Source organism: Neopelma chrysocephalum, unplaced genomic scaffold, assembly GCF_003984885.1.
Source record: "Neopelma chrysocephalum unplaced genomic scaffold, ASM398488v2 Primary Assembly neopelma1_97102, whole genome shotgun sequence".
NCBI lineage: Eukaryota > Metazoa > Chordata > Aves > Passeriformes > Pipridae > Neopelma > Neopelma chrysocephalum.
Genome location: NW_020925744.1, coordinates 3430690 through 3443239, shown reverse-complemented (window position 1 = coordinate 3443239; position 12550 = coordinate 3430690). Strand labels below are relative to the sequence as shown.

Sequence of the window (12550 nt, the reverse complement as noted above, 5' to 3'; positions counted from 1 at the left end):
ATAACTTATAAAAGTGTGCAAAAGAGACAGTTTGATAAAATTTTCCATTTAGTTTTGTTTGCCTTACATCACCTGAGGGTTTTCTGGTCCAAAGAAGACAAGACAGACAAGCTGTATGCTTGATATAGTCTGTCTATTTAGGAAGGTCCAGCACATCAAGGAGATATTTTCAATCATAAGTCTCCCTTAGCTATTAACTCACTCCTTGACCTCAAGAAAATAACAGTATTTATCCTTCATTAGGAGGCATGAAGTTAATTTTGCTGGCCTTACAAAAGTGGGTATCAAGGTGGGATACTAGGACCCCTTCCACCGCTCTTTTCACATCTGGACTCATCTGCCTTGCAGTTATTTCCTGAAAGGAATAAGGGAAATCTGTGGCAGAAGGTAGAAACAAATATATCCACATTAGACTTGGTGAACTGACCCCTCACCCATACACATGAATGACAATGATTATTTCCTAATTTTTTTAAGCTTGGAAGGAGATCCTTCTCCAGTCATACATCTTCCTGGACATACGAAGAAGTCACAGTTGACAAACTGATCCAGGACAAGTTGTAGACTCTCCTAGTAACATGAATATGGAACACAAACTACTCTGACTAAAATATTAGTAAAACTTAACTAGTAAAGGTAGCTTCTATTGACACATTCGTACCCTAAATAGAAAGGAATTCCTTTATGCAAGAACTGAAGAATGTGGTAAAGGAACAAATGCAAATACTCTAGAAGAAATAGCCTGAGGTACACTCTTTATGTCCTTATCTGCCAAATGACATTGTGATGCTGAGTGAGAAAACTTTGGTACAGCACTAAGAGTGCTGCTCATACTACCTCCCTCTCAGAAGTCTGTTTCACAATCTCTCCCTAATATGCAAACTCCTGAGGAGACACAAGCCAGTTTTGATTTGGGGTTTGTATAAACACTGAAGCAGTATTTTGGATTTTCCAGGAAAAGACTCTAACAGCATACAGACACAACTAGCTATCAGCCACACAGCCTGTCAGTGGCTGTAAGGAAATAAAAGAAATTAGAGATTACATCCCTAGATAGCCATTAGTATAATGACCTTGTTATCTCCAGAATACTTGAAGCAGCCCTTGTAGTAGACATGTGGACCTTAATATGGAGAATCTTTGTTATCTTCTGAATATTGTAATGTTCAATTAAAAACATACCTGATATGTTTTCTCATATATTTAGAATGAGCAACAAGAACTTATCTTAGAGTTAACTAATGCAGCTAACTAGGTAATGATATATATATTAACATAATATATTAAACTGAATTTTAATAGTATACCAATGCCAAAATACAAACTCAAAAAGAAAAATTTATAGAAATAAGAAAATACAACAAAAACTTACTGAATGCATAGGTTCTCAGAAGGAATGTATTTCTTATCCCTACAACATTGTTTACATTCAAGTCGAACTCCACATAGCTACTGGGAAGAAGAAAAAAAAAATCAAGCACCATGGTATTCCATTTCTGAATGTTTATTACCTACTTAGTGACAGATATGGAGAAATGTAATTTTAATATAAAACCCTAGAAACCTTCTTCAGAGATTTAAATTTAAAACTGTCATTTCTACAGTTTTGTTTATAGTACCTGAATTGCTTACAGACTGAAATTCCATTGTTATAAAAATACAATTGTTGTTTTACACAAAGAATACATGTAGATCCAAATTCAGACTCTTCCTCCCAACTAGACTTGCACTACATGATATAGTACGAATTAAGAAGAGGTTGAAAGGTAAGAATCTAATGATAGTCAGAGATGATTAGGACTTTGAAATAAAAAACAGTTATGAGGTAACACTGCACGTTTTGCAATAAAATAGTTTTGATAACTTTAATTCTGTTAAGAGAAAATAAGAACAAGGCAAACAAGCACTAACAAGCTTTACTTACAGCACATCCCATCCCCAAGTTTGAATTTCATACTGCATATGGTGCACAACTACTCACAGTACTCAAGAAACGACATTAAACTCAAGGTCAATAAGCCACAGCAACACTAACTTGCAACATGAAGAGCCTACTGTTGACAAAGAAGTAGCTATCTGCTATGTACAGCTATTTCTATTTTATATATCTAAGTATCAGTCACTATATGTTTGCCCAAATATTCCTTCAGCTTTTCTTACATAAGGGGAACATGGACCTGAAATTCATTAAACTGGGTAAAACACATTAATTTGATGCCTACAAGCAGTTTTTTACACCTTTAGCTACATGAAAACATTATTTGCATCAAAAATACTACATAATTTTAAACATGAATTAACATCAAGCATGACTTTTTACATGTTTTAAGAACATAGTACATATCAGTACAGGAAATAAACAAGCTTGAACTACCACTTGACAGTTGCAAATTTAAGCATAAACACCAGTGAGAACATTAATTGCATGTGCAAATACAATTAAAAAAATATGTCAGGTGGTATGTGTAATTCCAGTTAATCCAAACTGACGAGATTACTATTTACCAGACGTCAACTGAAGCAAGTTCTATTGCAGTTATTTTGTACTTTACTATGCACATTTAATAGCTGCTGAAGTTATGGCAACTGAATAAGGTTTCACAATTGGGCTCAAGTTCTACTAAAAGCACTAAAGCTGAGAAAAGAGTCAACTGCACATCAAATGTAGAAGAAGAAGTTTTTGTATTCTCTGTAGTACAAAAATCTTGTTAACAAACCACAGGCTTGTTGGGAAGCAGAGACAGCATTGGAATTCTTTCCTAGGAAAGACTACCCAAAAAAAGGTAAGATAGTAACTCTTAAAGTGCTAAAAAAACCACGACTTTTAAGATGAAAAAGGAGCTCAAACACAAACTGAATGCTTTCTTATTCACCAAATCAAAGTTAAGTGGCAAACTTAAACAATGTCATTTTCAGGTATATATGGACCATTGGTAACATCAGAATGTGCATCTCCAGATACAGAGATACCATCCAAGGAATTATACCATCTTCTCCCAGCAGCTGGGCATCAAGAAAACTGGTTTTCACAGGAAGTTTGTCATGTTTAGTTTCCAGTTTTGGCAAAAAAAAGCTTAGTGCCCTGGGTACAGAATATCCAATGCATTTTTCAAGACCTCTCTGAAAAAATGAACGAGTGTGGGTGTATGTGTATATATGAGCCTACAAAAGACAGAAGTCGGTAAGTGATTAGAAAGATACAGATATTTAAATAAAATGACAACATGTGGGTGGAGAAGACAGGTTATATAAGAGAAAAATAACTGTAAAGACAGAAAATAAACAAAACCAAACACCATACAAAAAAAACCCCAACCCAAAGTCATGTAATTCCCTGCTTCTCCTCTCTTCCACAAAAGCAACACAGGAAACCAGACGGAAAACAGCACTGGTTTTTACTCAGCAAAAATATAATGTGCAGCTTCTAGTATAAGAAGATATTTTGCTTTAGTAAGAAATAAAGAGTTCTTTAAATCATGTCTGTAAGGCATATAATTATCATTACTTACTATTTTTTGAAAGTGACTGTAGTATGGATTATAAATGCTTTCAATCTTCTCATACAATCACTTCCATACTTAAGGTTTCTTTTTAAAGTTTATTTTCTGATTTTAAAGTGGAAAAAATACTTGCTATAATCCCACAACTTATTCAATATTTGCAAAAAGAATTTACCATTTCATGTATTATGAAAAGACTAGCATTGCTCTATGTAGCTAAGCCATAGAATCCAGATTTTAACTTGACAAGTACAATACTTTCAGAAAGCATGGGAGAAATAACCTTCTGTACTGTTAGAAGAGAAAGTTACTAGATAAAAAAATATTCAATTTTTTAAAAGGTAGAAAACTTTACAGGAGTAAATATGGGACCAGGTGTAAATGAAGGAAACAGTATAAAGTGAAAATCCCTACAAGCATTATATAATCTCAGATGAAAGAAAAGTTTAAATGGATGATATAGATTAGTTCAAATTGTAAACATGATCTGATTCAGTTTTACCATGGCAAGGTTCCTGCTCTGATAAAGGCATACTGTGATTAAAAAAAGGGATATGCTTTTAGAAGGAGCTGCCAGAGAAGGCGGCTCACTTGTTTTCATGAGACAGATACAGGGTTGCAAAATTTTAGATGCATATAGAGAGGGTAAGACAGATAGAAGAAAGTTGTTCCAATTTACAAAAATAGTGAAACTATGTTACCATATGAAGCTGATACACATCAATCTTACAAAGCTAAGCCAATAAACATAGGAAGATTTGAACATTACTCAGATTGTTAACATATTTCAGTGCTTTGCATGACTTTTTCCTCTATCAGATACTTTTATCACACATAATAAAAAATACATCATTCTCTGCCCTACTACATCCCTCTTATTCTCTCATGTCTTTATAATGAAGATATAATGAATACTACAATGTATAACACATCCAGTTCTCTCTAATTACTTCCCCCTTCTAAACAAAGGCTATAAAATTACTACCTAATAGTGTGAATACAACATGCAATACTATATTGTTAAACACAGAATATCTCCCTAGAAGGCAGAATTTACTCTCTAAAAACATCACAATAAACTAAAGTTCATTTTAGCGTTGTTTGTATAGTGTAAATACTGTGAATTAGTCCTTAAGTAGCTTAGTAGTTATGTTTGGACAACAAGCAAAATTAACTTTCACAGCAATTTTCTTCTTGCCGTTATTTTTCTCTTATAAACCATCTGTCAACTGGAGTCCACTATGTACAAATAACTCATAGAAATATGTGATGTATTGCTTCTATCACATCACAGAAACCAAACAGCATTTCAACCATAAGAGGTGTTTCAGGCAATCAAGGAAGTAAGCTGATTGCCACTGCATGCTAGCTGAACAAATCTGCAATACAACTAAGGCACCACACAAATAAACAGGCATGACAGTGGGATTACTTCTAAGGACAGTACATATATGGAGTACTTTCCCATATCAAAGTCTAAGAAATTGTGTTGAACAGAATACTTGCCTGACTTTATCCCTGAATTTCACTATTGGCACTTTTGCTCTAATCAGCTGAGGTCGCTCAATGTAGCTCGCTGAAAGGGAGAAAAACATGCAATTAAGTTTCACGTAAGATGCTGATCTTAATAAAATATCCTAAAGTGGAGTCATATTGACTGATTTATCACAAATAGTAACTTGTTAAATTTAGCAAATATATTCTCAGAAGGGTTGTGCTAAGCTAAGTAACCTTTAGCAACTGCAGCAAAAATATAGGAGAGTGGGTGAAAAGAAAATAACTCTAAACATTAGAGAAGGAAGTAGAACATTAGAGTAAGAGATTTTGCTGTGGGAAATATATTCCAAAAATTTGAACATAATGAATACAGTTCTACAATGTTCTTCATGGAACAGTACTTGTAACAGAAATCCTGAATAGTTATAATTAAGGTTCAAAAATAAGGGAGCAAGAACATATCCAACCAGGATTGGCAGACACTTAAGCTCAACATTACAGTGTAGCAACACTACACTCAGCAAGCGATCAGCTGCATTCTTTTTAATTGTGCCTAGTTTGCTTACAGTTGGAATTATGTATTTTAATGATCAAAAAATTAATACAACTGTCTTTATTATTAATTTACTACTATTCACTCATAGACTTAAAACTTGCTCTGAAAACTGCTCATTTGAACAATAAACTACATACCAAGAATGCTGTCCTGTAGAACACGCAACACTTTCTATCAAAGATGGCATAAGCTGTATCTGCCCTTTTCTTTAATAGTGATAGAACATGCAATAAATTCACAATCGCAGGATGGCACTTCAGATGATTATCCACACAGTATCGACACGTAGGCTCAATGCCAGACCATCCAAACCCACACATATTAAACTCTGCCAGACTCACACAGTGTCACCAAATGTATCCTTCGCACTCAGCTCCCCAAAACTATTCTATCAGTCACATTATTGTGATTTCCCTATACTTCATGATACCTCAGCCTATGTTTAGCAGTTGCCCACAATCCTGAATGAAAAATACACCCAAGAAAGTAATGAAGGAGAAAGAAAAGTAGAGCCTGTAGGTTACATGATACAAATTCGGGCAAAAAGAACCATTTTAGTAATTTCTTCTGTTGCAAAGTCTAGGACCACTTGAATTTGTCCATACCTAACATCATACATTTTCCCATTGGTTCTACAAATTAACGTCAAATTAGTATAAATAAGTATGACACAGCTAGAAGTAATACAGATTAAAAATAACCTTGAATAAAATCTGATATTTTTCCCTCCCCAAAAACGGGGAAAAGGAATTTCTGTCAGTTTGGATAGCCACCTGGATTAATCCACATCATCTCCACCACTTTTAGATGACAAATTCAGATTTAGTGAAATGCTGCTGTGCAATACTCAAGTAAAACAAACTTCACTTTTTTTCTTGAGACTTTCTGAAACTGTTTTACGGATACACATGTTCAGACACATTTGATCTGAGGCAGTCCCTTCTCTGGATTTTAATGCATTGTACAAGCCTAAGTAACACACAGACTGGCATTCAGTAAGATAATCTTACTAACTTTATTAAAGTTAAAGGAAGAATCCTTAAGAACTTCAATCCACATTCACTGAATGTAAAATTTAGTACAATTTACACGCACATCCCCTCTTTCTAGCTTTGCCTTCAGACACATCCAAGCATCTCTCCTCCAGCATCCCAGAACATTCTTAGAGTGAAGTTCTAAAGCATGCAGAGCTCTCTGCCTTCTTTCCTTTCACTACCAAACTTAAGACAAAGATTCCCAACACACTTGCACATGGTAGACAAGGGTGCATATCTATCTGCATGCCATAGCAATTCCACTTTCCTCACTATGACCCTTCCCAAGTGCTCTTCAGAGGTTAACTGAACTCATTCTTAGTGGCAATCCACTTCCAAACACACTCCAGTCTCAAATGCCTCACAACACTTGATGGATGCTTGTGCCAAATTAGTTGGCTAAGAAGAAAAGATACATCCCAAAACATAATCCCAATCTGTTTCAAGGAGGAAGTTAGAAGGAGCAAATAGGAAGTTAAAAGGCAGTAACTTCCTGCTGGTATCCTCTTTCTTGGCTCAGAACAATGACACTGTTAGCAGAGTCTGCATTGTACCTTAGATTGTTATACATAAAAGGGAAGAAACAGTCACAAATACAGAATGTGGAATTCTGAAACACATACAGGCTGAATAAGTGCCTTAGCAAACTGACTATGTGACCCTGAAAGCTATGAGCAGAGAGGCTACACCAAAATACATGTGAAAAAATCTACATGGCTGCTCCACAGTTTTGGGCATGTCTGTGAAAAAGTCATGAACAACACTTCAGCTTAGCAAAAAAGAATATAATAGCTTCAAAGAAGGCTAAGCACTGCTTCATAAATAATTTATTCATGCACAATTTCAGATTAAACAGCTTAATTCTCTCTTTTCTTTTACAGAATAGTAGATTGGGAATTGGACAAAACATTAATCCCAAACACAGTATATGCCAGAAAGATCTTTCACATCCCGGACATGTAGCCTGGACTCATTCATTGGGTTTATACTATTGAAGGAGAAACTGGGCAACACAGAAGTCTGATCGCATTTGTGATGAATCCAGGAAGGTACAACCAAGCACAGGATGAATTAAGTGCTGATATTTTGGAATTCACTCACTCAACTGCATAGTCCTTCAAAGTCATTCGAGTTCAACTCCCCCTGCTCATCCCAGCTGTTGCACATTTCCTACTAGACAACCATTAGGCACATTCCACTCTGATACCCCAGCCTCAACACTACTGCCCCTTTTTGTAAATCTAAGAGAAAAAGAGCTCTTTGTTATTTATGCAGATAGTAGGCACCAGTCAACTCAATACTGCCAAGTGTTTTTCAAATGAATCCTGCGCGGATCCGAAGAGAGTACTCAGTCTGACATTTACTATCAGTGGTCTGCATTATAATCTCTTCAATTATCACTCCAAATTAATGTTTCGCATTTCTGAAGACACTGGCTTGCGCATACATTTCTGGGAATGTTAGCCAATATTGTAAAAAAAAGTATATGAAGGTATCTGAACAAATAAATCAAGAAGTTACATGCACTCAGCTAGTCTTTGAAATGGATGATATATCTGCTATCCCCACATCTCTGCCTTAGGAGAAACACAATACATAACAAGTCCCACAAAAACAGCGAATAAATACCAAAAGCTTTTTCCTACTTTTCTGTGAGATTAGACTATTCAAAAACAGAACACATTTTCATTTCACTTGGTATTCTAGATGCAGAATGACAACACAGAAAAGCCTCTGCTCTAAGAGACTCTGCTCTGATAGGCTAAAATTCCTTGCTCACACTTGTTACCTTTTGCAAGCCTGAAACTGAAATAAGATGGAGTTCATACAAATTTTGAATCCACTCCCTAAACCTCCTAGAAGGAAATACTAATCTAACAACCACATTTAACTACATATAAAGGATGAGAGATAGCACTTAAAGTTCTGAAGTTGATTTACCTAATACAAATGGTGAAAGAGACTGATCTAATCAGCACTTGGAATGCTTCTTCATTTGTCAATCATGGAATTAAGGTGAAATAAGCAGAAAATCACATCTCTTGTTGCCCTTATTTTGGAATATACAGGAACATCGCATAACAAAGAGGAAGATGCTATGAGAGGCACAGATAGAAAAAACTGAAATGATCTGGAAAAAGTTTAAAAAAGCTCTTGAACTTTACCTATATCACAAATCTCCTCCTTATTTCTTTTTGTCCTTTAAGTCTTTCACAAAACCAGAGCAAGTACTTAATTTTAAGTAATATCTTATCTTTCTTTCTCTTGTTGTTTCTCTTACATCTTGGCACATACTTTATTAGCTTTGATATTTGGCCCAAACTATGTTTATTTCCATTCTCTTGTGTGAAGCATGAGAGAGTCTTGCATTCCAGGGAAACCCGGATTAAGTTTTGGACTCCTTATGCAAATGTCAATATACAACAGTAATAAGCATTAAATATCAAATGTCTATTCTGCAAAGGATCTATCAAATATCTCTTCAAAGTGAGCTGTTAAAATCTGTGCGTGTTCGCCTGCCAATGAAGAAATTTTGAAGACTACACTTAAATTTATGGTTTGTTCCTTTTAGCACTGCAGGATCGTTCAGAACATCAATACAAGGAGTAGCATCAAAGAATGTACCACAAGTCTGAGAAAAAGGGTGGTAAAGTCATTGATATCAGTAAATGTCTGGGTCTTTTACAATTCAAAGGATGATACAAAAGCCTCTTTGAAGTAGGAGGCTTTCACATTTAAATTAAGAACTGCCTGTGTGAATTCTTCATCTGAAGGGAGTATAAACAACAGCTTACAAAAACTATTCATTGATCTGTTTTATCTGTATGTGCTGGTACTATCAACATTTAGTGATTGCTTCATTAGGCACCTAAGGTAATTTTTTCACACCTATCAAGCCCTCCCTGCCCCCTAAAAAATCAATTCTACACAGTGACATCTTATTTTACAAATTCTTAAAGAGTATTTTTCCCAGGAAAGCAGTGCAATCTAAAAGAGTAGTAAGGGTTCACTAACAGAGGTTTCCGAAAGAGAAATCTACCCCCTTCTCATTGTGTTCCACAATTAAAAAGTCATTTGAGATATTACCTGTTACTGAAGTTGACTAGTTTTCAAGAAAACCATTATGTTTTCCTAATTACCATCACCAGTACCAAACAACATTTCTAAATACTTATAGCTTTGCTTGAAACAGTACTGTGATTAGAAGCTAGACAATATGCAATTACATACAGTAGTTGCAATTGTGCATCAATACTTCTTCCAGAATTGCCAATAATCTTACCACCTCACTGTAGCCAGGAACTTACAAAGTTTAGTACTGAAGAGTTTTTGAACTGAGCTGAGTATACGTCTTGCTTCAGTCTTCTGATTCATCTGAAATATGATAGTAAAATTAAAGAAAAAAGTTGATATCTCTCATCTAAGTCTTCCAAGTAAGCATGCTTTGCTTTTAAAATGAAATTAATTCTGCGAATAAGACATGAACATGTACATCAACACATTCTACGGCCTAGATATAGATTTATCATGGCAAATGCCAGACAGAACAATCTATATTTAATATTCAAAATAATTCAAAAATCACAGAACTAGGTGATAACCTAGTCCCACTTACATAAAAATGTACTCTCCTTCTGTTTAAATGATGCTTCAATTCTTTCAAGATAATGGTCTATTTAGATTTCTTTTTTGTTATATCTTTTCTCTCAAGCAAAATTCCACTCATGATATTTTCTATCACTAAAAATATTTAAGATATTTTGCCTATCAAATTCCTTCTTATATCTGATCATTAAACTTGGTAGCTATGAATCTAAATAATGATATAAAAAATTTGACTTACTAAAAGTTGTTTCTGCATCTAGAAAAAGTTAGAGTTCTCTAAACAATTTTCTTCCTCATTCTACACACTTACTTCTGCTTTGCTGTATTTTTTTTCACTCACGAATTGAAGGCAAAGCTTATTTTTTAAAGTTTTATTAGGTTTATAGGGTTGAATTTATATCTGCAACATTACTGGGCCCATAGTCCATAGCTATTATGAATGCAAAAATGTTATTAAATCAAAAGGATTTAACCATCTGTTTATCATTTCGTAATCCAGCCTTTTAACAGCACACACATAAAACCAGACTTTGTTTTAACCATATAGTTTTAAATTACTTACTGGTTCTTCTTTAACCACCAGGCACAAATCACCATCACTACTACGAGTGCCAAATCCATTCAGGGAGGATCCAACCAAATAAAGTCTGCTCTCTGTAATAAAAGAATAACAGCAAATAAACATGATGTGACATATAACAGTTTGAGAGGAAGGAAGAACGTGAACCTGAAGAACATTCAAGTTGGTATTAAGTAACTAAATTCAAAACATACGTGGAAAAATTAGCTGAATTTCTCTCTGGAGTTCTGTTCTGCAGAGTTCTTTGCTGTTCAAATCAGAGGCCTGTTGTCGACATGCTTGAAACAACTCCAAAACCTGTTGGCTTAACTGGACACACACATCCAAAAAGTAAAGATACAGAGAAGTGAACATTCTTTCCTGTCAGAGACGTAATTACTTGAAACAAACACAGAAGGTATTTTTTTCAATGCAAAAACCAGCATCACTTTACATGACATCCTCCACTGTCTAGAGTTTTGCTGCACTTAAATTTCATACTGATTAACACCCTCAAAGAAACTTCTACTAGTTTTTAAATTTAAATTTGTTCAATTTTTATAAAATGCCTATCCATAGAAAATAATTTTTGCGTCATCAGTATCAGCAGTCTCTCAGGAAATAAGTCGTAAAAGACTAGAGATATCTTCTGCTGACTTTAATGTCAACAGTTTGCCTACCAGTAATAGGGTGAAGAAATTATTAAAAAAACCATTTTAAATTAGCTTTCCTTTTTATCCCACACAAACTACTAAAGAAGTAGTCAGATCTTTGTTGGGAGGAGGTATTAATTGTTTTTCTTTCACAATACTGCTATATGCTACATTCAGCAGGCACATTCATACTAAAAAAAAAAGCTTCCCTCATGTGGATGCAAATAAAGTATCAAGACTAATTAGCCATGTTTTTATTGTATTTATTTAAAACAAGAAACAGTTCGAAGCTACACTGTCCATCTAAAGAAGGCATTCTCTACTATATTACAGAAAAGCTACAACCATAACTTTTACATCCTCTTGAGAAAAGGTAGAGGACTTTGTTACAGGCCAAAACTGTATTTATTCAGAATGCACTTCTCTCATATTACCATGGAGTTTGTTTTTTTTTTAAATCAGGATTCTCCCCCCCCCCATATCATGTGAGAAATGGACCATTCCTCCAATTTTTACTTCCTGGAGCAGATATGTAGGTTTCCTGACATTAGTATGGAAACCAAACAACACAAGCAAATAACACGCTGACTTTCCCCACCCCCGAAAAAAATGTTCCAAACCCGAGCATACACAGGGGGTTATACAGAACTATAGCAGTAGCTACATTTATTGATATTCCTTCTAATGACAGCTCAGCGATAAGAGACCCTGTTACACTGTCAAAAAACCCTTGCACAAATTTTTGTGGTCTCCCACAGCACCTCTGGATTCTGCCTACTCAGAAGGCAGAAGTAAGCACAAGCACAGAAAGTTACTACCTCATCTTTGGCCAGAGGGAGCCTGGCTTCTGTAGGGTCTGGAAACAAAGTATCTCGCAACGGAGGGACACATCTAGCTAAAGCTGGTGAGCCACATGCGAGGAACGATGGAGACTGAATTGAAATTGGTCCTGGGAAGGAGCCTCGACGTTCTTCTGGTAAAGGCACTGCTTGGTTAACTACAGTTGTGTCAGAATTCTGTGAATCAATCCGCTGCCGTTTGACATTACGTGAAACACTTTGTTCACTTTGCCTCCTAGAGAGAGGCGGGGGTGGGGGGGTGGGGGAGAGAGAGAGAGAGAGAGAGAGAGAGAGAGAGAGAGAGAG

General features: G+C 35.4%; 1 protein-coding gene across 3 annotated transcripts in view; it reads right to left on the bottom strand.

Moving 5' to 3' along the window:
• Positions 1-12550, bottom strand: part of TENT2 (terminal nucleotidyltransferase 2) — a 46046-nt gene that overhangs the window by 29542 nt on the left and 3954 nt on the right. Inside the window, exons 4-9 of one of the 3 annotated variants that reach the window (XM_027671469.1) lie at positions 12224-12479; positions 10968-11082; positions 10753-10847; positions 9896-9959; positions 5007-5076; positions 1373-1452 (exon numbers count right to left, since the gene is read on the bottom strand). In XM_027671469.1, coding sequence (XP_027527270.1) covers positions 1373-1452; positions 5007-5076; positions 9896-9959; positions 10753-10847; positions 10968-11082; positions 12224-12479 — 680 coding nt within the window. Of the gene's footprint in view, positions 1-1372; positions 1453-5006; positions 5077-9895; positions 9963-10752; positions 10848-10967; positions 11083-12223; positions 12480-12550 lie in introns of all 3 variants that reach the window. The other 2 variants (XM_027671468.1, XM_027671470.1) reach the window with 2 other exon arrangements.